At 37.4% G+C, this 26,173-nt stretch overlaps 2 protein-coding genes across 5 annotated transcripts in view; one reads left to right on the top strand and one right to left on the bottom strand.

The window, feature by feature from the left end:
- Positions 1-25,931, top strand: part of capn5b (calpain 5b) — a 33,948-nt gene extending 8,017 nt beyond the window's left edge. The window contains exons 3-14 of one of the 4 annotated variants that reach the window (XM_082140463.1): positions 6,434-6,565; positions 11,992-12,200; positions 12,304-12,496; positions 13,317-13,510; positions 14,785-14,862; positions 15,609-15,804; positions 15,913-16,035; positions 16,206-16,402; positions 17,649-17,770; positions 19,246-19,296; positions 20,591-20,727; positions 20,879-25,931. In XM_082140463.1, the coding sequence (XP_081996589.1) occupies positions 6,434-6,565; positions 11,992-12,200; positions 12,304-12,496; positions 13,317-13,510; positions 14,785-14,862; positions 15,609-15,804; positions 15,913-16,035; positions 16,206-16,402; positions 17,649-17,770; positions 19,246-19,296; positions 20,591-20,727; positions 20,879-21,061 (1,815 nt within the window). In that variant the 3' untranslated portion in view covers positions 21,062-25,931. Of the gene's footprint in view, positions 1-6,433; positions 6,566-11,991; positions 12,201-12,303; positions 12,497-13,316; positions 13,511-14,784; positions 14,863-15,608; positions 15,805-15,912; positions 16,036-16,205; positions 16,403-17,648; positions 17,771-19,245; positions 19,343-20,590; positions 20,728-20,878 lie in introns of those variants that run through there. The other 3 variants (XM_082140465.1, XM_082140464.1, XM_082140466.1) reach the window with 3 other exon arrangements.
- On the bottom strand, positions 10,220-11,505 carry ompb (olfactory marker protein b). Its single transcript, XM_082140468.1, has one exon. It carries the CDS (start codon positions 10,939-10,941, stop codon positions 10,450-10,452), a length of 492 nt encoding a protein of 163 aa, XP_081996594.1. The 5' UTR covers positions 10,942-11,505; the 3' UTR covers positions 10,220-10,449.
- Positions 25,932-26,173: the final 242 nt, after the last annotated feature.

Genomic DNA, 26,173 nt, shown 5'->3' with positions numbered 1-26,173 from the left:
ACTTCTTTCAAAAACATGAACCAATCTTATACTGACCCCAACCTTGAATAATAGTGTAAGACAAAATGAATTTGTAACCACTTGCTAATTCTGCTTAAATGTAGTTTATGTGCTTTAGTGTTTACAGCTGCAAAAATATATGCATGCTTTCTTTCTTTTTTCTAATAGTCATGCTCAACAAGATGCTGAGAAATTTTAGAACACAGCACAGATGTGCTAAAAATAAGATTCTGCTTGTTATCGAGCAATATATATGTTGATCAGTAACATATCGTTCGTGATTCATCATAAGTATAATTAATAATCTGTGTTATTCAAGCCAAGGCAGAAGGAAAGGTCAGCCTGAGGCATTCATCCATAATGGAGGTCTATCATCCATCATCTGATGACACAGAAACTATTTCAAATTCCAAAACTAAATTACAGTTTTTGTTTTGGACTTTGTTTTTCTGAGAATTGTTACACAGGGTTGTTTTTGACCGTACAGTGTCAATGTTAGTCCACAAGGACACATTAGATCTGTAAAACCTTAATGGCTGTGGGGAAACAGCCATCAACAGGCTTCTTGAAGCATCATGATGGTTTTCCTGTGCTTCATTACTGAGTTAACGATACATTGCAGCTTCCTAAAAAACTATCTGTAACATTTCGAATCCCTGAGATGCTAGGAATGTGATACTCCCCCCCGCGCCTGTCTTGCCCAGGGGCATACTAAGTGTCAAGTCTGTCCAAGTCAATTATCCCTTTCTCTCACTCACTCACTCCTGGAACGATGCCCGACCCAGAATCTCATTCGCACTTACGCTCGCTCAAACACACGAGTGAAATGTTCCAGTGAAGGGACGTCTGAATTGCACCCACAGCAGCTCCTGTGGCCATTAATTCAGGTTATAATTGAAGTCAACACTAAGATTGGTACTGTCTGTATCACAATTCAACATTTCAAAGGTAAAATCTTCACCTTTTTAATGATCTCAGGAGCAGCAGCAGGGAATGTGGGAATACAGGAATCAAGTGCAAGACAGTGCAAATATAACATTCATTGTGTTGTAGTGATACATAAGACCTTAGAGACTGACTAATCATAATCAGACTATTTTTGCATCTGGATTCCTGCTTCTTCTTTTTTTTATGCTAACGGGACTGTGAGGAATATTTTGGAATTTTGAGATTTGATTTACTTTATTTACGGTTTATTACGGTTCTGTCAAGTTACTGTATGTTTGTCTTGCTACACATGCACTCTGTCTATACTTCCTCAATCTATCCCTTTTTTATTACTTCTGTGATGTGATGTATTTCAGTTTATATGGTGGTATTATTACTGTAATTCTTATAAAAATGACTGCATTTACTACACCAACGTTCAAAAGTTTGGGGTTGGTAAAATGTTTTGATGTTTTGGAAGAATCCTTATAAGCTCCCCAAAGCTGCATTTATTTGATCAAAAATACAGTAAACTGACTAATATTGTAAAATTTAAAAGAACTGTTTTCTATTTTTATATGTTTTTAAAATGTATTCCTGTGATGGTAAAGCTGAATTTTCAGCATCATCACTCCAGTCTTCAGTGTCACATGATCCTTTAGAAATCATTCTAATATTGCTGATTTGCTGCTCAAGAAACATTTCTTATTATTATCAATGTTGAAAACAGTTGTGCTGCTTAATAGTTTTGTGGAAACCATGATGCATTCTTTGATTAATAGAAAGTTCAAAAGAACAGCATTTATGTGAAGTAGAAATCTTTTTAACAACGTAAAATCCTTTACTGCCACTTTCAATCAATTTAATGCATCCTTCCTGAATAAAAGTATTGATTTCTTTAAAAAAAATAAAAAATCAATAATCATACTGACCCCACAATTCTGAATGGTAGAAAGACTGCTCAGCTACTTGGCTAAACTAATAGCTATTATGCTTCACAGAGAAAGCAAGTTGTTCAATTTTTAAAAAACATTAAACATCATAAAAACATTATTTTTCTTTGGAATAACATGTGGATAAACCATGCACAATAAGGCAAAGAACATGTATTAAGAAAGTAAATGCTGCCAATTTTAATGCCATGTTGACTTTAAATCACTCAACATCAAGGAGGAGCCTAATGATTTCACACGTTGACATGTTGTTTGTTGTCCCTGAACTGTAAAAATGAAATGCTCCTTACTCTATCCGTGTTTGACGTGATTGAAGACATTGCCACAAATCACTCTGAATGAGTAAACGCCATTAGGAGCTTTAATGCAGTTCACCGCAGCTGCTTCATATTTCACTGCCTTTCCCCCCTTGGGTCCTTGATCATGCTTTTTTAACCACTTACCATTCCTCACTCCCACCCGCTTCCTTTTCTGCCTCCCCTCCTGCCATTTCTGGCCACTTCTACTCTCCAGAGAGAAGAAAAACGATGTTTTATGAGTTGAAGCCAGTGGAATGGGTGATAGACGGTCATTTATCCAAACTGTGGGCCTGATGGTGTCTGAGTTTGTGTTCATTGATTCTGGGATTGTTCTGGCTGTCTGATTTGTCTTCTCTTTCAAAGCTGGCCAAGACAGAGTCAGTATGACTCATATAAGTGTGTGAACTCTCAATACATGAGATAATGCGAAATAAGCGGACACACATGAAATTCCAAGCCGCAGGAGAGGGTTGCCCCTTGGATGCCATTTTGGTCTATGATTAAAAAGTGTGTGTGTGTTCGCAGAGGTGGCTGGAGGGCTGAGCTATAACTCAAATGACCTTGCACTTGAATCAGTCAGCTCACCCATCCTCTTAACACACACACACACACACACACAAACAATACTCCATAATAGCTACCAACCCACAACACTGAAAAACCTCCTCTGAAGAGCATTCACACACAAACAATATCTTTTCTTTCTCTCTGTCAGTGTCTTTGTTTCAGGGTCCTTTGTTCCATGAGTGAACAGGGGAGACAATGGTATTATGTCCATTTTCAGGCTTTTTAGCTGTGAAGGTAATCACAAAAAACTGAAAAGACTAAATGCTTGTCAAATAAAGATTGATGTATTGCACGCTAGAGACAAATGGTGTTGTCTTGGCCCCTGTGACAGCAGACAATAAGATTTTCTATAGGTTAGCCTGACTGGAGGTAACTTATAGTGAGCTGCCTGTTGTAAAAAAACCTAAAAAACATATTAAGGCATCATAAGGCCCCCAAAAAAGACAATTTTTTTATATTTATATTTAGCTTTAATACATTTTCATTTCTGTTTTAGCAACATTTCAAATTTTTAAGGCATTTCATAAAAAAATGTCTATTGTATTTTATTTCAGCTTTATTTTAATTGCTGAAAACTTTTTTTTTTTATAGTTTTAGTATTAGTTAACAATAACAACATTGTAGTCAGTATCATTATATTGCCTTCAAAGATTATGAGCTTGGTGAAAATGTCTGTCCCAACCAAAATGGATGTAAAATGTTGAGGGGAAAAAATCATTAAATACTGAAAAAATAGATGAAAGCAGTTAGCATGATTTCATTACCATTTATGCAGCCTATGATGGCATTAGCTTAGCAACATGCTAATGCCAGAGTGAACAGCTGTATTTGTACTGCCTATGTAAACAGTCTAAATATGTCATATCTTGTTTTATAAGCTTTATTTCAGTTTGGAGACCGCCTTAGATAGCTATGTTTGTAGAGAGTAGACAGCAAGGCAGCTCATTTGATTTAGAGCTGTAAAATACCTTTGCTTGATGGTTTTTGCTTAGCTATGTTTTTTTTTTCATGTGTTTTTTTCTTTCGCTCAAACGCACACTCAACTGACGCCGTATATTAGACAAGTGTTTTATTGATTAATCTGAAGTCAGAGCCCTTTTGAAGGTTTTAAATAGATTTGGTAGATTCATTGCTGCTCACCTAAAGAACTGTCAGAAATGAGAAAGCAGCCATTAATCATTGATATTTACTCAGATCAATGAAACTCAAAATGATCTAGCATTGCTTTTAGAGGGACAACAGCGGCTTGAACCAATTCGCCGCACCAAAACGAATTTGTATTCCTGTCTGTTTGAATCAAGCTTTTTGACTGGATAACATTCTATAATGACTGACAGAGTGGTAATATCAGAGGATCTGATGAAAAATCAGTGTGAGTGTACCAAGCTTTATATGCAGGCCACAAACAAAAACAGAGATTCAGTGTCGCGCGTCTGGGTTTCTTGGCTCTGAAATAGAGAAGTGTGTCTGGCGTGTGCAGTGTGTATGTGTTTTGCCTCATCAATTTGAAATCATTGCACTTCGTTCTCACAGACCATGGGGGCATGATGACATGTCTCATCTCTAGTGGTTTGCGTGAGTTGTTGAGGAGGTGAGAGAAGCCCAGCGCTGAAAGAATGAAATGTTGCTAGTGTGAGTGCTGGGCTGGATGTGTGCCGGCCGGGTAGCGAGGAGAGTCCTCGCCTGCTGAGCTGTGGAAATGATTTCGGATTGCACAATGTGAAAGACAAATGAGTGTTGTGAGAGTGAGGACTTGGACTGTGAGAACATGTATTTTATACCTCAAGAGAACAACCGAACCAGGAGGGGTGTCATGCTCATATGGATTTTTAGTGCATCTTGGCTCCTTAGGCGAGATCAGAAACTGTTCTAGTACATTCATTCATTTATTCATTCTATTAGTTCTGACGGCTAAAAATGGCTTTCTATATGAATGGGCCATTGAATCTATCTATCTGTCATCTGTCTGTCTATCTGTCATTTTTTTCTATCTATCTATCTATCTATCTATCTATCTATCTATCTATCTATCTATCTATCTATCTACCATCCATAAATCTATCTATCTATCTATCTATCTATCTATCTATCTATCTATCTATCTATCTACCATCCATCTACCATCCATAAATCCATAAATCTATCTATCTATCTATCTATCTATCTATCTATCTATCTATCTATCTATCTATCTATCTATCTATCTATCTACCATCCATAAATCTATCTATCTATATATCTATATATCTATCTATCTATCTATCTATCTATCTATCTATCTATCTATCTATCTATCTACCATCCATCTACCATCCATAAATCCATAAATCTATCTATCTATCTATCTATCTATCTATCTATCTATCTATCTATCTATCTACCATCCATCTACCATCCATAAATCCATAAATCTATCTATCTATCTATCTATCTATCTATCTATCTATCTATCTATCTATCTACCATCCATCTACCATCCATAAATCCATAAATCTATCTATCTATCTATCTATCTATCTATCTATCTATCTATCTATCTATCTATCTATCTATCTATCTATCTATCTATCAGCTTTTAAAAGGTATTACAGGTTTGTTAGGTGCTTAATAAAGCATTTAGTCTTTTACCAGGGCTCATTTGTGGCGGTTCCTCTGAGAGATCTTCAACACGGAGGCAGAATGAGCTATAGCCTGTGAGTTGCTATAGCCTGTGAGTTGCTACATTCCCCTCGGCTGCTGTCACTGTGCCCAGTGTATGTCAGCTGTTTAAAGGGACCCAGACCTTTACTTTTAGGTCACTACAAATCTCACTCCTTCCCCGTTGTTTTCTGGGCTATGTGTGGTTGTGACGAGGCCGGTGCAGAGGTGTGCTAGATGCTGTCAGAGCAGAAGTAATTTGATTTATAACAGCTTTCAGCGCTGCACTACTTCATCTACATTCATAACTATTATTAAATTAATTAAAGAGCCTGTGCCCTGCTTCTGTCTTTTTCAAGTACTTTTTGTGTTTTCACCTCTTTTCATTAATCAAAATGAAGTTATACTATATTTTTTGGACAAAGTACAAACAGATTTGGACAGATTTACTAACAGCTTGCACCAATGCAAACCCTCTTTTGGTGTTAAAAAAATGCTGTCAGGATTTACTAAAAACAAGCAGTGAAACATTAGCACTGAAAAGGCGTGGACAGGGTTATTTTTGTGACTGACCTTATTGCAAATGAATTTGTAGGAGTTTCCCTTTCAGACGCAACATTTATGGGAGGAGAGTATTTAAATGAATCATGCAAGGTGATTTACTAAGGTTTGCACTAGTCAATTTACTGGTATTTGCACCGTTATTTAATGACCCAAAAAAAGCATGTCTTGACCAAAAGCTAATTTGCACTGCTCTTGATAGATTGCATTCATTATGGAAATGATGTCTGTGTTCTTCATTTGCCAGTAGATCATGCGCAGAACTTTCCACTCCCATCCCATCCCAGCTTTTTTGGTTTTGCGCTCTTACGCAAATTTGCCCTGTTTAGTAAATCTGGCCCATGGTCTTTGCAGTCTTTCTTAAAATATATATTTTTTACCCTGGGTGCATGTTTGCTATTCACACTATGATTTTTTTTCTTCTTCTTCTCACCAATTTCACACTCCTATTTCTCTCTCTCTTTCTCTTTGTGTCTGTTTCTCCATCAGGAGCTGTGTGATGATCCTCACTTGTTCGTGGATGGGATCAGTGCCCATGATCTGCACCAAGGGCAGCTGGGAAACTGCTGGTTTGTGGCGGCCTGCACCAGCTTGGCTTCCCGAGAGTCTCTGTGGCAGAAAGTAAGTTAGTGGAGTGTGTAAATGTGTTGTATATACTGTATGTAATGTTCCCTCTAAGCTGCAACGTTGCTCCTGCACAGACGGAAAAAAATCCAGAGATACCAAAATATTTGGGATTCTAGATAGTATATATATTTGGGATTTCTTGAATCAGAGCTAGATGAAGGAACAGCATTTAAAATAGAGTCCGTCTTAAGGTCCATTAATTTTCAGTATGTAAGTGCAACTATGGGAAGATTGTGTGGAAATACTCAGGATTGATACATTTGCAAGATGAAGGAGAGGCCATTTAAATAATAATAATAATATCAATATGTTAAATTATATGATAATAACTTTATTATAATATATTATTGAATCATAAATTTCATTATTGAAATAATAGTTATTAAAAAATAATGTATGTAATTGTTACGGCTGAGGTGGTTGAGATAAGGCGCACGACGATGGAGATTCAATAAAAGACTTTAATTCAAAAATTCAACCAGGAAACATAACCACACATCAACTTAAAGTAAATGATACAAGACAAGGAACAGGGAGAAACAAAAGGCTTAAATACACAGAGAACATATCAGGGAAACAAGACACAGCTGGGGCAAATTAACTCAATGACAGTAACCATAGAAACCAACAAGATACAGCTGAACCAAATTAACTAATGAAGGAGTGGCAAGAAACTGAACAATGAACAGAGGAAGAGCATGCAGGTGAGGGCCAGGGAGGATGATGGGAAATGTAGTGACTGTGACGCAATGTTAATTGTATTATTTTATTATTATTTTGCTTGGCAACCAAAATGTATTATCATATGTCAGACAATCTACAAATATATTTTGAATAATTAATTTATGGATTTTGAATCAAATGCAATAGTGATATTTAGAGATTTGATTCACTTTTCACTTGATATTATGAATAATATTTAATCATATATTTTTCCATATTTATCAATATATATTTTATATATGAATTCTTGTACATTTGGTATACAATGTTTATTGTTAGTTTTATTTTTTGCCTACATGAATCGCTTTTCCTTTGATACTGTATCTCTGCAGAGGTCTCCCATTAGACCTGCATTGATGGATTAAAAACTGCTTGTTCTGTTAGCAGGCCTTGACATTAACTTTTTTGCTCACCAGCCAATGTGGATAGTGGTTTTCCAAAGTTACTAGCCACTCAGCATTTTCACTGGCCACAATTTTAACTGATACCATGGGGAAAAACTGCCATATAAATATTTGTAATATTATCTCATAATTTGGCAGCAGGTATATTAGGCTGTTCAACCCTGCTGACACACTGAGCATGTTTACTCAGTAAGTAAACATGCTTACACCAGTAAGCATATAACTCACAAAAATCAGCTTATTGAAATAACCAGTTTTCCCCGTTTACATGCAAACCAATAACCTGACAACAGTTTCATAACTGCATGACAAAAAAACATTTTCATGCAGTTACAGATGCAACTTTTTGACTGAACCACTTCTACTTCTTCTGCACAAGATGGGAGCACATTTTTACCATTTTCTGGGTCATTAAAGAGTCTGCGTTTGTGATATATCTCATTCTTCCTTTCCTGCAAAACGCTCGCTCTGTTTGGATGTGTTTAAATCTGCGTTAAGGATGCGTTTCTGCACACATCACACATGCGCACTTCAATAAGCCCACGGAAAGCAGGTTAATGCGTTTACATACCGCGCGAAATCGAAGTAAGAGGCAAAAAACGACCTGTGTCGACCGGTTTATGCTTAAGCCGTTTATGACCTTACTCCAATAAAAAAAAAAGCGGGTTACCGCATTCACATGACCACGTGCGTTTTCTGTTTATTAAGCATAATTGGCTTAAGGACGTGAATGTAAACACGCTCACTTAATCCATTATACTGTCACACATGCGTTTTCTTTCTCAACTGCTTACGTTCACTTAAAACATAACTGTGTTTATGTGAATACTCGCCAAGACCGGTTTCTGTGTATTATTCTGTGTGTATTTAACTGTTTAAGCATAATAAGCAGGGAAAAATAACTAAATTTAGTACTGAGTGGTGGCTTTATGTGCTCACACTTTGGGTGTGAGTAAAATTATGTGCAAAACGCGCAATCCCACGGCGAAATTCAAGCCCTGTAACACCAACAATATTCATCTGGAGCAAATGAAACAAGTAAGTGAGGAGAGGCGGGTTTATGTGTCAACTCGCTGTCGGAGAGATCATGAGAGAGCGTGTATCGTGTATCTATTCTGCGGAAAATGAGTATCGGAAGCATTTCAGATATGTATAGAAAAATCAATATTCTTTACAACACTACATTGCACTTAGTTTATTATTTCAGATGCCTTTTTAAAAGACTACAATTGAAAAATGTATATAAAATTCAACCCGCCAATGTGGCTAGTAGGAATGACTGCGTTACACGCCACTGCTAAAATACACCGGCATTTGGCAGGTGTTGATGTCAAGCCTTGTCTGTCAAAATATCTGTTATCTTATATATTGAGTGTGTTAAGCTGTAAGTAAAACAGTCTCTATGTATGAGCTCTATTAGCAGCTGTAAGTTGTAGGCTGCCATAGGAGCTGTGTGCTCTATTAGAAACCATTACCTGATGATGGTTAAACAGGGGAGAGATCTGCTCACCTGTGGCTTCATGAATGTACACACACACACACAAACCTTGTAGTCCCAGCCGGTACTACTGTAACTGTATCTCAGTTTCTGTTTGTAGCTTTGGTGGTGGTAGACAGGTAAAGAGTGCTATTGTTTTCTGAGCTGTTAATTAGTCCTAAATGTTAAGTTTCAGTCTCCCTGCATCCGCCTCAGGGTGTGAGGTGTTTTCTCCTGCCTGGGGAAACATTTCCTCTCCCCTAGAAACACACATCACCATGAAGGAGGTGACTTATGGGGCTTTCCCATGTGACTCCTCTCCCCAGTCCTGCCATTTGTTTTCCTGACAGGGTCGGGCATTGATAAATGAGAGTGTGTGTGTGATACTATCTATGCCCTGTGTCTTTGCTGCAACCTTTTATCCCACCCAATCACATGCACTCAGCACGGATACATCCTCAAGGGCAGTGGCTCGCAACCAGGGGGCCTCAGCAAACTTCCAAGACGGCCACAAGATAACTTAAAATAATTTAAAACAAAACAAAACAAGCATTCAAAATAAACCAAAACAACTCAAATTTAATTCACACCCTCAACTTTTCTTTTAAGAACCAGTATTACCACAGTCTAGAAAAACCTCAGGTAGTCTCATTATGAAAGTGTAATTTCTAAATCTGGAAAAGTTTTGTAAATTAATAAAATCTTATACATTTGTATATATTTTATAAATATACTTTATATATATATATATATATATATATAAATATATATATATATATAGTATATTTATAACATTTATAATTATTATTATTATTACTTTTATTTTATTTTATTTTATTCTTATCCTTAAGTTAATCCTTATCCAGAAAATCATGAACAACTGGAAGAGTCGTGTGGCTTTCGAATATTGTTGCGGACATTGGGGCGTCTTGGAGTCAAAAAGATTGAGAACCACTGCTCAAGGACACTGCCATCATAACCCAGGAAAGTTATTTGCATCAATTATTCAATGGATTAATGACTACGACTACTAAAAGCACAAGTTTTGCTTTTATTCATGAATAATTTAGATTTTCTTGAATTATTAGTGTAATTTTTAGTGGGTTAACTCCATTACAGTCTCATCACAGTCACAAAATACAACTAAACATGAACAATCAATCACACAGATACAGCTCATCAAGTTGCATAAAATGTTCACGACTTTGTCATAACTTTATAGGTCTTTAGGAACATAATTTTATGGTCTAACTACTTAAAGTACTAGGTCTAGGTTAAGCAGTACCCTTCACGTTCTCTAACTTGGAGATCTGGAATTCAATGGAGCAGTCGATGCTCTCTGGATTCAAGCCGTCTTCAAAAGCGAACAGGAAATACATCACCTTACGGACTTTGGCCAGCTCGGCTATCCTCTCGCCGAACTCCTGGGCATCCGCCTCGTAGCATTGGATGAGATCGTCATCTGCACTTTTCCAGAAGTGCCCTGTCGGTTCGAGGAGCTGGCGGGTCATGAGATAGGTGAGGTCGGGTGTCCAGAGCTGGGAGGTGGCAATGATGTTGAGGCGGCCAGGGGTGGACATGCGGATGTTCCAGCGGGTGAAATGCAGGGCCTGTTCGGAGAAGTCCAGGCGGTAGACGTGCTCACTGAGCCTCAGTAGACGCTCTCCGTCCTGGCGTTTCTGGCCCCGCTGCTGCAGAGACTGTACGCGCAGACGCATGATCTCTGTCAGCTGTGTGTCAGGGTTGAACATCAACTCAAGAGACATGTTCCTAGTGAAGATGTTTTGAAACCTGACTGCAAATTTCTTCTCCTTAGGCTTGTTATCCACCGCGTGACCTCCTCGGCTCTCTGCTGATGTCTCCTGCCGTATAAGTGCCACAATGAGCCTTTGCGCTCTGAAACCAACTTATTTCACACTGGGAGTTTTTGTTTAGATGTTTGTTGCTCTCGGCAACAGCCATGCCGGGTTCAAGAGGGAATTTGAGACATCTGTGTTTGCTACATGTGTGTTTGTTTCACATTCACCTGTCCATAAAGTTTACCTGGAACAGGAGCTGATTCTGTTAGAGGTTAACAGAACTGTGTGCTGCAGTCAGTATCACAGTGTCCAGATAATGGACCTGCTCCTCTTGGAACAATTACCACAGAGGTGTATCTCTGTCCTGTCCCAGAGGACTCACTCAGGATGAGAGAGATGTAGTTCTGCTATATAGCCTCCAAATCACCCTTGTGTCCTACCCACAATAGACTTTACCATTGAGGAAAACCTGCATCTACCTGCATTTATGAACATTTTAAAGTGATAAGCAATGATCCATTAAATATTACACTGAACAATATTGGAAATGTATCTGGTTTAGTGTTCATTTGTATACAGTTTTTTGGTGCTGTTGTCATATTTTTTCTTTTGATGAAAATGTAGTTTAAAATTAGTAAATATTTTTTCATGTCATATTTAATTCATTTTAGTAGTAGTTGACGATTAAATAAAAAATGAAAAAGCACACTTAAACTAAACTGAAAAATAAAATAAATATATATATATAGGCTATATATATATATATATATACATTAAAAACATTAATAAACATTTTATAGAAATGACAAAAGCACATAACACATTTACTAAGACTTAAACTGAAATTTAAGTTAAAACTGTAAGTATAAAAATAAAAGCAAATTTAAAATATTAATAAATACTATTATAGTTTATAAATAATAGTTTATAAATAATAATAACTACACTAAATAGGTCTGTGATTTGTTACCACTTCTAGTAAGCTCTACATGTCACTTTTGTTCTGTGTGTTTCAAGGTTATTCCAGACTGGAAGGAGCAGGAATGGGATCCAGAGAAGGAAGACTCTTATGCAGGAATATTCCACTTCCGTTTCTGGCGGTTTGGGGATTGGGTGGATGTGGTGATCGATGACCGTCTCCCCACAGTGGACAACCAGCTGGTGTACTGCCATTCAAATGATAGCAACGAGTTCTGGAGTGCCCTTGTGGAAAAAGCCTATGCCAAGTAAGCAGTTCAGGCAGCTGACAAATGAAGAAAAAATATATACAGAGATTAACATTAAAGTGTGATGACAGTGATGCTAAATTCTTTCTCTATACCAATCAAGAGTTTATGGTTGCTATGAAGCCTTGGATGGTGGGAACACGGCCGACGCCCTGGTGGACTTCACTGGGGGTGTGTCGGAACCTATGGACCTTCTGGAGGGCCAGTTTGCTCAGGATGAAATCGGCAGAAACCAGCTCTTTGAAAGAGTGCTCAAGGTCCATAATCGAGATGGCCTTATCAGCTGCTCTATCAGGGTGAGAGATACAAACTTGCAATATAATCTGCACAAGTCTGACTATATTTACATTTTATTTTATTTTATTTTATTTATATTATATAAAAAAAAAAAAATATATATATATATATATATATATAATTTTTTTTTTTTTACATTTTAATTAAAACTTATTATATTTATGCCCATGTTAATACATTGTGGAAGCCCAGAGCACATTTTGTACATGTTATTGTCTCATGTGTCTCACGTTTGTCAAGATTTGTATTCAGACACTCATCCATCTATTAATCCATCCAGCCATCCATCATTTTTTCTGCTCTCATGTATTTTCTTTCATAAAAGTATACTTTCTCAAAGTCAAAGCAATCTCTGATTGTGTGTGACTTGCTTACCAATGGTCTGTGAAAATTCATCTTTATAGATGAAAGGTTTTTTTTATTAATTTTGATAAAATATCAAAGAAAATGCCTCTTAATACTTGAGTCCACTAAGAGAACTCCATTGTGTGTTAGGCATCATTTAGGAATCAATTTAAACAGCATTATCTGATGTAGCAGACAGGGTTGTAATTTAAGCAGATTGTCTGGTGTTCATAACAGAAGCAACTTTATCAAGATTCACTTTATATTCAGGGCTTTTGTTTCTTTTCTTTTTGATTAACATCACTATATTTCCCTGTACTATGAAATAACGGCCCATGTTTTTATAATCGATAATTCACAGACAGTGATTGTGCTTGCATTCTAATCAAGGGTAATGATGATTATGCTTTAAGATAGACTTTATAATGTCAAGTGTTCAGCAAACTAACTGAAATTTGACCTTCGGTGTTTCAGGCAACCACAATAGAGGACATGGAAGCAAGACTGGAATGTGGGTTAGTGAAAGGACACGCATATGCGGTGACCGACGTTCGCAAGGTTCGACTGGGACATGGCCTTCTGGCGTATTTCAAGTCAGAAAAGCTACAAATGATCCGCATGAGGAACCCGTGGGGCGAGAAGGAGTGGAGTGGACCCTGGAGTGACAGGTGAGACTGCCCCCTCCTGGATTGGAGGTCGTATAGCATCTAGAGACCATATCGTATAGCAGGTATCCCAAACTGTGCTTCTTGAAACTCTTGGGGGTTTGTGAGTTTACGAAAAGCTAATAATTGATTGATTAATTAATTTAATTAATTAAAAAAATATTTTTATTTATTTATTTGTTTACCTGTGTTTCATGGGACGATTAACCAACATCAGAGAACCGAGAACATGCAAATGTATTGTAAAATTATTGAAATATTAACATAAAATCTCAGAGGGTACTTCAAGTAAATATTGTTGGTCAAGGCTGACATAAAGTTTGGGACTCATTGGCGTATGGTGTCAACAATAATCAACAATGGCTTTTTTTCTTTTTCGCCATTTTTATGACAGGAAATGTTGAGAGTTAAGGGAGATAAGTTGCAAGCCAGACTCAAACCCAAATTTCCCACATGAGTGCCAAAGCTCAATGTTTCAGAGCACTTGTTTTACGATGTGGCATTGTGATCAGACACTTCTTACACATCTTCCCAACAGTCAATTCTAAATAATCGCTACAAAAACAGTGCAAGCATATACAGAAATGATTTGTCTTTTTTGCCTTTTCTACTCTTTTTGCAGTGTTGTGCTATACATCCTCAGAGACTAGAGAAAACCATTTCTCTCCCTCCTCCTGAGATGGTTTTATTATAAATAACACATAGCCGAAGAGTCTATTCTTATCGCTGGCTGGTGTGAAATTGAGAAATCAAGCAAGGCAGGCTGGTACTGTATAAAATAGCAAGCGGCTGTGATTGAAACGCAGAGGTCTGAGGGTGTTTAGACATCCACCTCCTTTCATTTAAATAACTGTGTTGTCGCTTGTTTGATGACACCAACCCTGAATATCCACCACTGCAGTGAAGAGCATATTATTAAAATAGGGCGGTGTAATTGAAGAGAGGAAAATCCTGACAATCCTTCTCATCACTCTTTGTTGAAGTGCTACAACAGGCAGGCTTATATTGGCCTCTGAATTATTTACTGGCTAGCCAGAAGAATCTTATTGAGGTGAAAGTAATCTTTCTTAATATTTCTGCTTGATGAATTATTTATTCTGGGCTTGATTAGAAATACCATACTTGGTGAAGTGCTCTATTTTTTTCACAGCATCCTAGAAAATCTTAGTTGATGGTTATGGACACAGGCTGTCGTCAGTGTATATAGTGCTGTCGTGTGTGTATGTTTATTTCTCACAGTCTGGTATACGCCGAGTAATCACTGGTCTGTTTTGTAGCTCAGAGGAGTGGAAGAAAGTGAGCAAGAGTGAGAGAGAGAAACTGGGCGTCACTGTTCAGGATGATGGAGAGTTTTGGTGAGGCTTGCTCTGATCTTACCTTCTAGATCAGTCTAGATCACTGTCTCTGATCAGATGGGTTCCAAAAGTTGAGACCATTGTTTATTATAATAAAATATTTATCAAATTATATTATATTATATTATTATATTATATTTAACACTTTACCATAAGGTTAAACTCATTAACATTCATTACTCCATTAGGTATCATGTAGTAACAATGAGCAAATTTTTTACAGAATTTATTAATCTAGATCAATGTTAATTTATTTATAAATATACTATTGTTGAGTGTTTTATATTATATTATATTATTTAACATTTTACAATATGGTTAAACTCATTAACATTTTTTACTCCATTTGGTATCATGTACTAACAATGAACACTTTTTAACAGCATTTATTAATCTAGATCAATGTTAATTTATTTATAAATATATTATTGTTGAGTGTTTATTATATTATATCATATTAAATGTATTATATTATTTTATATTATTTAACATTTTACAATATGGTTAAACTCATTAATATTTGTTACTCCATTAGGTATCATGTACTAACAATGAACAATTTTTTACAGCAATTATTAATTTAGATCTATTATATTAAATCTATTGCCCTTTTGCTTTAAAATCTGATTTTATTAGAGAAATCTCAAGAATCCCAGGTTTAGGACTGTTGTACACCTGATAAACACCTAAATTCTCCAGTTATCATAAACTTCACTTCCCTTGCTGGCTATAAACTGCATCACCAGGATGAACTTTGAGGATTTCTGTCACTACTTCACCGACCTGATCCTGTGTCGACTGATAAACACATCTTACTTGAGCATTCATAAGACCTGGGAGGAGGAGGTGATGAGGGGTTCCTGGATCCACCGAGACGACCCGCTCCGCAACCGCTCCGGAGGCTGCATTAACCATAAAGCCACTTTTCTGCAAAACCCACAGGTCAGTGTGCCTGTGGGAATGTGCCTTGTAAAATGTTGTTCTTGTCCTGGAGGCATTTAAAGCTTGCGGGTTTCATTGGAGTGAGATATTGCATGTTTCTGCCCACAGTATGTTTTTGATGTGAGAAAAGTGGAAGATGAGGTGCTGATCTGCCTGCAGCAAAAGGAACGCAGAGCTACTCCCAAGGAGGGCAAAGGCGAAAACCTGGCCATTGGATTTGACATCCATAGGGTAAAGAATTACATGCACACATAAATATCTTTATTTCAGATTGCAGCACATTACAAGCCTTCACATCTGCCTGTCATATTGTATAAGAGACTAAAGCTAATGCTATAAAATGGTATTTTATCAGTCCATGTAATATTTCTGTCTTCATTAAGCCTCTTTCCAACCACTAGGTGGAGTTGAACAGAAAATACAGAATGCACACAGCTCAGCAGAAGGTCGCAGGGTCGATCTACATCAACTCTCGCTGCGTCTTTCTGAGGAAAGAGCTGAAGGAGGGGCGTTACGTCATCATCCCCACAACCTTTGACCCTGGTCAACAAGGAGAGTTCCTGCTCAGAGTCTTCACTGATGTGCCTTCAGACTGCAAGTAAATTAGTTTTCTGAGAAAATCAACCTGCACTGCATTGTCCTATTTAACCCTTTTCCATACTCTTTTTTATTTTATTTTTTTTTATGTACAGTTTCAGTTGAAATATGTAATACATAGCGGACATGTACCTGGCAGTGTTATTTTACAATTATTTATATTCTATTATAGTAAGTGATAAACCGAAATGTTATTTCTGGGCCGAAACGGAAAAATTCAGGATGCAAAGTAACTTTTAAATTTTTTTATTTTACTTTTGTTGTATAATTGTATCAATATTAGACTTTTTGATTCATAAAATTTTTTGGGAAAATGAAAATGATGTTAATTCAATAATTAAATGTATTTAATAATAAAGGCTCAAAAAAAAAATAAAAAAAAATATTGCACATAAGACAGATTTATATCAACATTTTGATAATAGAATTATGTTTCTACTACAATTTATTGGTGAAATATAAACAATTAACGATGGCTGTAATAATTTGTTTTCAAGACAGATTTATTCAAACATACATTAAATAATGAAGTCATCACTAACGATTAAGTAAAAATATAATGGATATTTAATTCAGTGCATATATTTAGCAAAATGCTCTTCTCTAGGGTTATTTTTTCTAGCTAACTAATGAGTTTATGGACATGGAATATCTTTCTTGATGTAACTAAATCAACTGTAAATGTAACAATGTAACAAGTGACATTTTATAGCTTACAAGCTGTTTTGGCGTCTTTCCCTAGTTGAAAAACTGATTGAGCGATTACATGAGACGATTACAATTTCAGTAATTTGTAATGTATCTTTCAGCATAGCTTCTGGTGTTCACCCATGTTAATGCTTTTTGTGTTTATTGGATGGCAGGCGGCCTGCTAATGTTGAGTGAAGTTTTGTACTTCAACAGAAAACAGCACAGAATAACATATTTAATTTCAGAAACCATATCATTACCGATTATAATCAAGAAATGAATATTGTCAATCCACAGCTAGTGTCCACACAGCTGACGTGTTTAACTGTTGTAGCTTATCCATGTGGTGTGTGTGCGAAATAGACACTGAACACAGTCAAAATGTGCCATCGGAGAAGAGCTAATTAAACATCTGTTTTGCTCACTGATTTCTGCTCTCCAAAACCATTTCGGCCCGAAACTGGTTTGATTGTTGTTGTTTTTTTCGGACTAAAATTTTTGCTAACACTGGTACCTAGCCAGAAAGGCTCATATCATTCCTGCTTGTGTTTCCTCAGAGAATTAACACTGGACGAGCCTCCTCAGACATGCTGGACTGGGATTTGCGGCTACCCTCAGCTGGTCACCCAGGTGCATGTGTTAAGTGCCGACGGCTTGCAGGGCCAAGATGCCAATGGAGGTATGCCTAATATTTCTATATAAGTAACAAATATATATATATACGGGCTTTCGCACCGGGTAGTTATAGGAACTCAATTATTATAGCTAGCCACCAGGGCGGTCCCCCGAGAACTAAATTTTCTCCTAGGGCCATTTTCCTGGTTGCATTCGCACCGCCAGTAGGAACTTTGAAGTGATGTAAATGTCTGGAGGATTTGAGGATGCCGTGATCGGAGCTGTGTTTTTGTTGTGTGTCGTGGGTTTCGCGATAATGGAGATGGAATGTAGATGTGGTTATGCGATTGAAAGAGCAAAAAGGAGGGCTAAGAGATGAAATGTCCTACAACAACTTGCAGTGCTACATATCATTGAGGCTGAGAAAAGAACACTATTACCTGTCATTGTTTTCCATGTTCGTGGAGTTAGTTTGCGGAGTAAGTGTAACGGACGTAGGTCAATAAGTGCTGTGCGTGTAAACCTCACTCCCCTGCCTTCAAGAGGCTCACCAGCGACTGACACTAGTGGCTGTGATCTTTAGCGTCCTTGTTAGCGCGTGCGCCTCCCACGCCCCAGACCCCAGTTCAAATCCCGCTCGGAGCGGGTCGAGTAGGGCCGGTTACATTTGGTGCCGTGACCCGGGTGGGAGTGAGGTTTAGGGGGGTGTAATGGATGTAGGCCAGGAAGAGCTGTGCATGTAAACCTCACTCCCCTGGCTTCAAGAGGCGCTAGCGACTGACACTAGCAACTGTGCTCTTTAGCATCTTTGTTAGCGCCATCCTCTCGCACCGGAGACACCAGTTTGAATACCACTCGGAGCAGGTTGAGTAGGACCGGTCTATTTGGTGCCGTGACCCGGATGGGAGTGAGGTTTAGGGGGGTGATTGTAACAGATGTAGATCAGTAAGAGCAGTGCGACTAATGGTAGAGGCTGCGGTCTTTAGTGTCATTGGTGGGTGCCTGTGTTTTGTAAGGCAAAACAGTCTCTCCAAAAGGAATTCCTAAAACTAAAATTCGTTTCCAATTCCTGTGTTGAGAACACGCCAAAAAGTGGATACCTCTGCCAATAGACACAGGAACTATGAAAACGTTCCTCCGGTGCAAAAGCCCCTCATAAGTGTGTGTTTAGAGGCACATAAAATCAATAGCTGAAGATCAACACTATTAATCTACCTTGATAAAAGTTGCATTTATGATTTCTCTTCTTAATAAAAGGTCTTGCTTCTGGATTCCATTGATGCCCTTGCATTTGAATGTGATAATACTAATAATAATTTGCATAGTTGATTTCTCCCCATAGACCCTGAAACCAGTGCTCTATAAACTGCAGTCATGTACAGTTTTAAAGGATAGTTCACCCAAAAGTGTTTTCTGTCATCATTGAGTACAGACTGTAAATTATGAATTATTCCTGTAACCCATTACAGATTCAGATTTTTGTGCTGCTTAATAAGTCTGGAGCTTTTACACATAGAAATCTCTTTTGACCGCACACAGAGCTGCACCGCTTGATCTCCCACAAGACACGCTCTGACTTCTACACAGGAGGTACTGATATTAGCAGCCACTAGCATCTCCTTCCCCTTATAGAAATGTGAGCATGTTACAACCTTAATTCCAATTATGTGTCTAAATCTGCCACACTGTATCTCATTTACTTTAGTTCTAGCACAGAATAGTGAAAGTGACACATTTGTCATGCAAAATGAAGACTCATTTTTAACTTTGTGCTCTAGAATCTTACATTTTCTAGTGTCAGTCTGCGCCTTTGTCTTTTGCTTCAGTGTTTCTCTCACCTCAGCACTCTGGATATTCATTTACATTTATGTTCTTAGTGATTTTTTTTACCAAAGTGTATAATGATAAAGTGTACAAATCACAAAATATGCTAAGATATTCCTCAAAAAACAACTGCAAAGTTATTACAGTGAGTCAACGAAGGCTTGGTGTTTTAGGAGTTGGTGACTGAAGTTTTTTGTGAAATTTGTCGTAAATGAATGAATGAAGCTTTGGTTTGACATCAGAGTACAGTGTGTTTGGTTGCTAAGAGAAAACTGGTGTTGTTTCTTAACTACACTCGTAAACAGGTGGAATTCACAGTGATGATGTAAACATACCGTAATGTTAAAAAAAGACTTGGGGGGAAAGAACTGGGGGGAACTGAACTCAGGTTCGCACTTAGTGCTTTTTTAATTTATTTTTCAATCTCTGACTTGTCTGTATTCAATGCATGGCATTGTATTTGTTTCTTTATGGTGCATTGAAAAAATAATTTTCTTAATCATTATTTTTGTCTCAAACATCCAAAGAACAAGATACATTTATTCTAGATTTGCAATATAAATATACACTAACGTTCAAAAGTTTGGGGTCACTGAGATTTTTAAATAATGTTACAAAAGATTTCTATTTCAAATAAATGCTGTTCTTTGGAACTTTCTATTCATAAAAGATAAAAAAAAAAATGTATCACAATTTCCACAAAAATTGTAAGCAGCAGCAACTGTTTTCAACATTGATAATAATAAGAAATGTTTCTTGAGCAGCAAATCAGCCCATTAGAATGATTTCTGAAGGATCATGTGACACTGAAGACTGGAGTAATGATGCTGAAAATGTATCACAGGAACATATTCTATAATATATTAAAATAGAAAACAGTTACTTTAAATTGTAAAAAAAATTACAATTAAAATTAGTATTAATTAAAACAGTATTTAAAAAAAATCCTGATTAAGAACATATTTTGCAGCGTGTCAGTGGTAGAGGCAGCAACTGTATGTACTGAATCCTGTCATATGAACTGTGTTGCTTACATGTTTTTTTTATTATTTTATTTTAGCCTCTGACCCATATGTGATCATCACCTGTGAGGGGGAGAAAGTTCGCTCCCCCGTGCACAAAGACACACGCTGCCCTAGTTTTGATATTAAGGGAATATTCTACCGCAGAAAGCCAAAGGAAGGCATTCACATCGAGGTGAGTTGGAAGTATGTAATTACTTCTCCTCCTCCTTCAGTCCTTTTCACCAACTGCTACAGATCACCTGATCTGCTCCCCTTACCTTATTTCTGCTTTTCTTCTCTCTTTCTCCTGCTTAACCCCTCTGACTGCTCCTTGACGAACTCAGATCTACAATAAGAATGTGATTGTTGACACCTTCCTGGGTCAGGTGACCCTCTTTACTGACCCTAATGATCGGCAAGAGCAGCACACGGTCTACCTTAAAGACAAGGGTAGTCGCCAAGACAACAACCTTCCAGGCACGCTGACTGTGCGCGTGATCACCTGCACCACTTTAACCAACATCTGATCACAAACTAAATGCAGCCTGAGCCTCATGCATCCCGCCACTTCACACTTTCAGCTTGGTTTCTTCATTCACCCTCAATGCCTTTAGCACTCCTCTTTTTTTACAGTAAAGAGTTAGTTCACCCACCCCCCAAAAAACCTGAAAGCTCTGTAATTATTCACTTTCATGTTGTCCCAAACCCGTTTGCTGTTATGTTTTCTATAGATCAAAGGATAGTTTTGTATAATCCTCACAGTTGGTAGTGACCACAGTAATCCATACAGTAGATTCCGAGTCTTTTGAAGCCATATGATAGCTTTATGTGAGGAACAGACTGAAACTGAAGTCATTATTCAGTGATAATCTTCTGCTCCAGTGATCTGTAAACTTGAGAACACCTGTGAAATTGAATCAGTGAGTTGAACTTGGGCTGTGTCCGAAATCGCCCCCTTCTGAAATCGGCAGCTTTTGTAGTAAGATGAAAAGATCTATCTTCAACTCTGTCATGGAATATGTATAAACCTTTAATAATCAATCTAATAATCTATTAAAAAGGAATTTATACCTGTATGATATTACGCTGTATCCACATTGGACCAGCGGTTTGGAAAATGGATGGATCTGCGGGCGCCATATTCTGGCAAGATGCTGAAATTCATTTGACGCACGACTGTGTATTTTGGGTATACTCTAGCCGTTTAGCGTACATCGGTTGTACACTCGTTATTGCGGTGCATTGTGGGATTGAATGAGTGCACTCTTTAACGTCCACTATGGTTTCGGACACCACTACAAATGGCTGTCCCCTCAAATAGTGCCATATTTAAGGGTATAGGGAGTGATTTTTGACACGCCTTGTACATTCTGATTCATAAACGAATCATTCATCTTTTGAGCCTGTTCATTTCAGTGAACCATTTGATCTGGTTCACAAATCCGTTCTTGAGTTCTCACTTAATGACCACTGATCCATGATTCATTGATCCGTTTTTCCATTGGTTCTTAATTTAACGGTTCACTGGATGGGAAGATTATAGGTGAATAATGAATTCATTTTTTTTAAGTAAAGCTATCGATTCTCTTCAGAAGACTTTGAAAAAGTTGTATGGACCACTTTTGTGGTGTTTGGAGCTTGACAGCATGTTGTGTGGAAAATAGCTACTGTACATAAAGATTTAAAAAGTTATGTTTTTGTGTTCCACAAAAAAACTGCATATGGGTTTATAACATGACAGTGAGTAAATTCTCTGTGAACGATTCTTTTAATACCACCCAGTCATGATCTGATCTTGTAATAAAGGGCTATGCATTGTGTTTGCATGAGCAGCTGAGGTGGTCTAAGGTAGAACTAGATCCTTAAGGAGTCCTAGTCACATGATCGGCCATGCCTCGTCTGCTAGATCACTGAATGCAGCCCAGCCCGGGGAAATAATTCAAATCAGTTTTTTTGTTTTTTTTTCTTGTCTCTCTTTCCATCCCTTCTCTCCTCCACGCATTCAGTCATCACATATTCAGTCAGTGTCAACACGTGCCCGTTCACACAGCTTCCCTCAAGATGCACAGTGACGTGGAGGTCCACCTGCTTACAAAGACCTTGATCTTTAGCTAGACCTAAAGAGTTCAGTGACCGGTGGGCCGCAGCGGGCACCTCTTCAGATTCTCCGGGTCAAGTCGCTTAGCAACAGGAGTCTGGATTAGAGCCTACCGGAGCATGAAGGCGAGTTCTACTCTTCCCAGTGGACTGGTACCAAAAGCCCACCCGACCTATCTGCCATGCCATTTTCTGCCTGAAAACATGGATGGGCATTACAAAATGCCGGGGGGGTTGATGAGCATTTCACCTTTGTTCTGCATTTGAAATTGTGTGTGTGTGCGTGTGTGTGTGTGTGTGTGTGTGTGTGTGTGTGTGTGTGTGTGTGTGTGTGTGTTCCACTAGCCCTCAAATATAACCTAAGGACCAATAAAAGGTTATGCACGTTTAAATCAAAGGGAAAACTCTATCAGTGCTAGCGGTGCTCAAAGGATGAAGAGCAGGCCTTTGGACCCACAAATATCTCTGGGTTTACCTCACTCTTGCTCTGAGGATCGTGAGACTGTAAAACAAGGATTTGTCTGTGTCTTAATGACTTTCTAGTCAGTCTCCTGCCAAACAGCATGTGCCATTGTTTGAGATTCGCAACAACTGCTGCACGATTGCATTAACGAACATTCTGTACTTAAGAGAAGATCCTTGTTTGTTTTTTTTCTCTCAACCTCTCTTGAAAATGAGGAACTACACCTTAACTACAGACACGTGGTGAATATCATCACCAGCTTTGTGTCCTTTCCAATGGCTAGTTGTGCTGTTCCACCAGAGACTGCTACAGAACTCTTTGTGCACTACAATGTCTTGTTTAGACTTCATCCCAAGATTTCAGTCAATATAACTGAGTTTTGGAAAAAGAAATAAGTCCACATTAGTCTTTTATCATGTTTGGGTATGTTTTAGCATCCTCTGATTTGAATGTCAGCGACACTGAAAAACTTTTTTTAACCACAGACTTTTTTTTAACCACAATGGCAATGCATAAACTTCACCAAATTTTGTTAGAATTAAAATAAATAAATGCAGTTGCCAATGTGGTAAGAGAAAATAAACATAATTCAAGACATATTCTCTGAGAAGAAGATATATTATCTTGGGCGGTTTTGTTTTAAGGATGTTAAAATGATTCTAGACAAGACAAAAACACTGATTAAGAATGTGATTTCTGCAGTGTTGAGTTGAAAATTTGAGGATTTATCCCTTCTTAACTCATCTTTGCCAATTTCACTTCAAATTTATTTATTTATTATTGCCTTTGAAGAGTTTTTGTTACATTGTGTACATTTTTTTCATTGCAATAGTTACCATGAGCCTGTTTGCAGTTTTTACTATTTTGTGTCTAAAATGTAGCATAAGAATCTCAAACATTAGGTTCAAATTACTAATGTTTATAACATTTATAATGTTTTTAAAGTTGAGCCAGTATTGATACTCAAACCTAGATGAGCAAGCAAAGGAGAGAAGAGAAACACCAACAGTGTTAAATACCAGGTTTGAACAATGCAGTGCCAATCAGAGTAACAAGAGATGACAAGATCACGCTGAAGCCCACTGGATTAGCCAGTGTGGCACACCAGAGACAAAATGATCTTATTCAGGGATGAAAGAAGCTTTTTCTTTAGCTCCATTACATTTCAGTTTTTATACAACCAGACTGAATTGGAAATCCCCAACAATAGCCCAGTCATTCTTTTACATCATTTGTGCCTCCACAGGCCAGATTATGACGGTTAAACAGGATTTAGCAAGGAAAATTTCATGTCTGTGGAAGGATTTTACTTATCTCCATTTTGTCCTATATGACTGACTGATTTAGATAATAGAAAGCAGTTTGTACTGAGCAGAGAGGTGTTTGATTGAAAGTACAAGTTCAAACAGCAAACTTTTGACATGTATGGTTTAAGTTAGCCACCTTTAAGTTGCCTTTTAGATATGGAGACAGCAATTTTGCTCAGATGTGAATTGTTTTTCATGTTTGTTTCCATGAAGTCTAACCCTGTGGTTCTGTGGCGATAGCAAAATATTGCTCTGTTTGTTTGAGCAATCCAACCAGCAACATTGGCTTAACCAATGGGGGTGAGTTTGGGGCAGGGCTATCTGTTTATCTGACCAATGGCACATGAGGGGCATGTTCTGGAATTTGTGCAGTTTAGTTAGATTATGTGTGCAGAAATGACACACTTTATACCATTTAATCTGACTAAACAAACTAATAAATAGCCTTAAATCTAGTCAGTTTCTCTTTACCTGTTTACCTGTTCTCTTTAGACATCAAACCTTTCATTTTTCTTTTACTTTGTTTCATCCGAAGCTTAAATTGTAGATTTTGATTTTAATGAGAATGATGTGAAAGATGCCAATGTGCCAGTACAGTTGGAGCCATATGCATTTCCTGTTGTATTTATTTTCTGTCTATTTTGCCAAATAACATATGTGGCCAATGGCATATAATAAGAACTGTTGAAGTTCAAATGCCTTGTGTAAAGATTTCTTTGTATTTTTGATCAATTATTTGTATGTTTTCTTTAATTCATTAGAATTTTCTTTGGCCCTGGCCATATGGCTGAACGACAATGTTCAAATGGTCTTAGAAGGTCTTGGTTCACTCAGATAGTGGTGCATGCTTCAGATCAAATAGAGGAACCTTTGCCATGTTGTGTTGAGTGGATCTTGATGCTGCTTCCATGTGAAAGTGTAATCTAACATTGCATGAGGGTTTGTGTTTGTTTACAAACAGGATTTATACACATTATGGATTGATACAGCAACCCAATGTTTGCGCAGCTAATTCAATGTACGTATGAAGGAAACAACATTTGCAGAGGATGCCTAGTTTCACTCTCTTGCATAATTTATTCACAATCTCAACATGTATTATGTCTGTGGAGAATTTTAACTGCTTGTAATCACGAGGCAAATTCAAATCCTTTAAAGCACTGGCATTGTTTCGACTCATATGATCACGTGAATGACGTTCTTGAGTGTTTCTGCTGACCGTTACTTGCTCTCTGTGATGTTACTGGCTCTCTGGCCTTGACTGCTGCATGTACTTTGGCTGAGTGAACCTCTTTTCTTTAACACACGCCGTCACAAATACTGTCATGCCATGTCGGACTTTCTCTAGGCATCTTGATAGAGTACAGCCTTAATAACCAGTGAATGCTTGCGGAGAGAGTGAATCCTATAGCTTTTTGTCATTTTTTTGACATGGGTCAAATGTCCAGAGAATGAGCTTGTGATACTCTTGTATTTTTTCTGCTGATGTTGAACTTGAAACCGAAATATATATATATATATATATATATATATATATATATATATATATATATATATACATAAACAGAAATACACAAAATATCTTGCATGGTATCATTCTATGAAACATAGCTGATATTATCTTTATAACAAGTATCTTTTATCAGCATTTTATACTCATTTGTTTACTGTTTTATATCTAGCCATTGAATCTTGTGTTCAAAAAACAAACAAACAGACACAGACATATATACTATTATCTTTACTGATTGTAGGGTTTCTGTATCTTTTCT

The sequence above is a fragment of the Leuciscus leuciscus genome, assembly GCF_965113295.1.
Source record: "Leuciscus leuciscus genome assembly, chromosome: 16".
In the NCBI taxonomy this organism is placed as follows: domain Eukaryota; kingdom Metazoa; phylum Chordata; class Actinopteri; order Cypriniformes; family Leuciscidae; genus Leuciscus; species Leuciscus leuciscus.
This window is presented reverse-complemented; position numbering and strand designations above follow the sequence as displayed.

What these genes read in the sequence shown, in the direction of transcription:
- ompb (XM_082140468.1), bottom strand. Translation starts at nt 10,941, where the DNA reads ATGTCTCTTGAGTTGATGTTCAACCCTGACACACAGCTGACAGAGATC.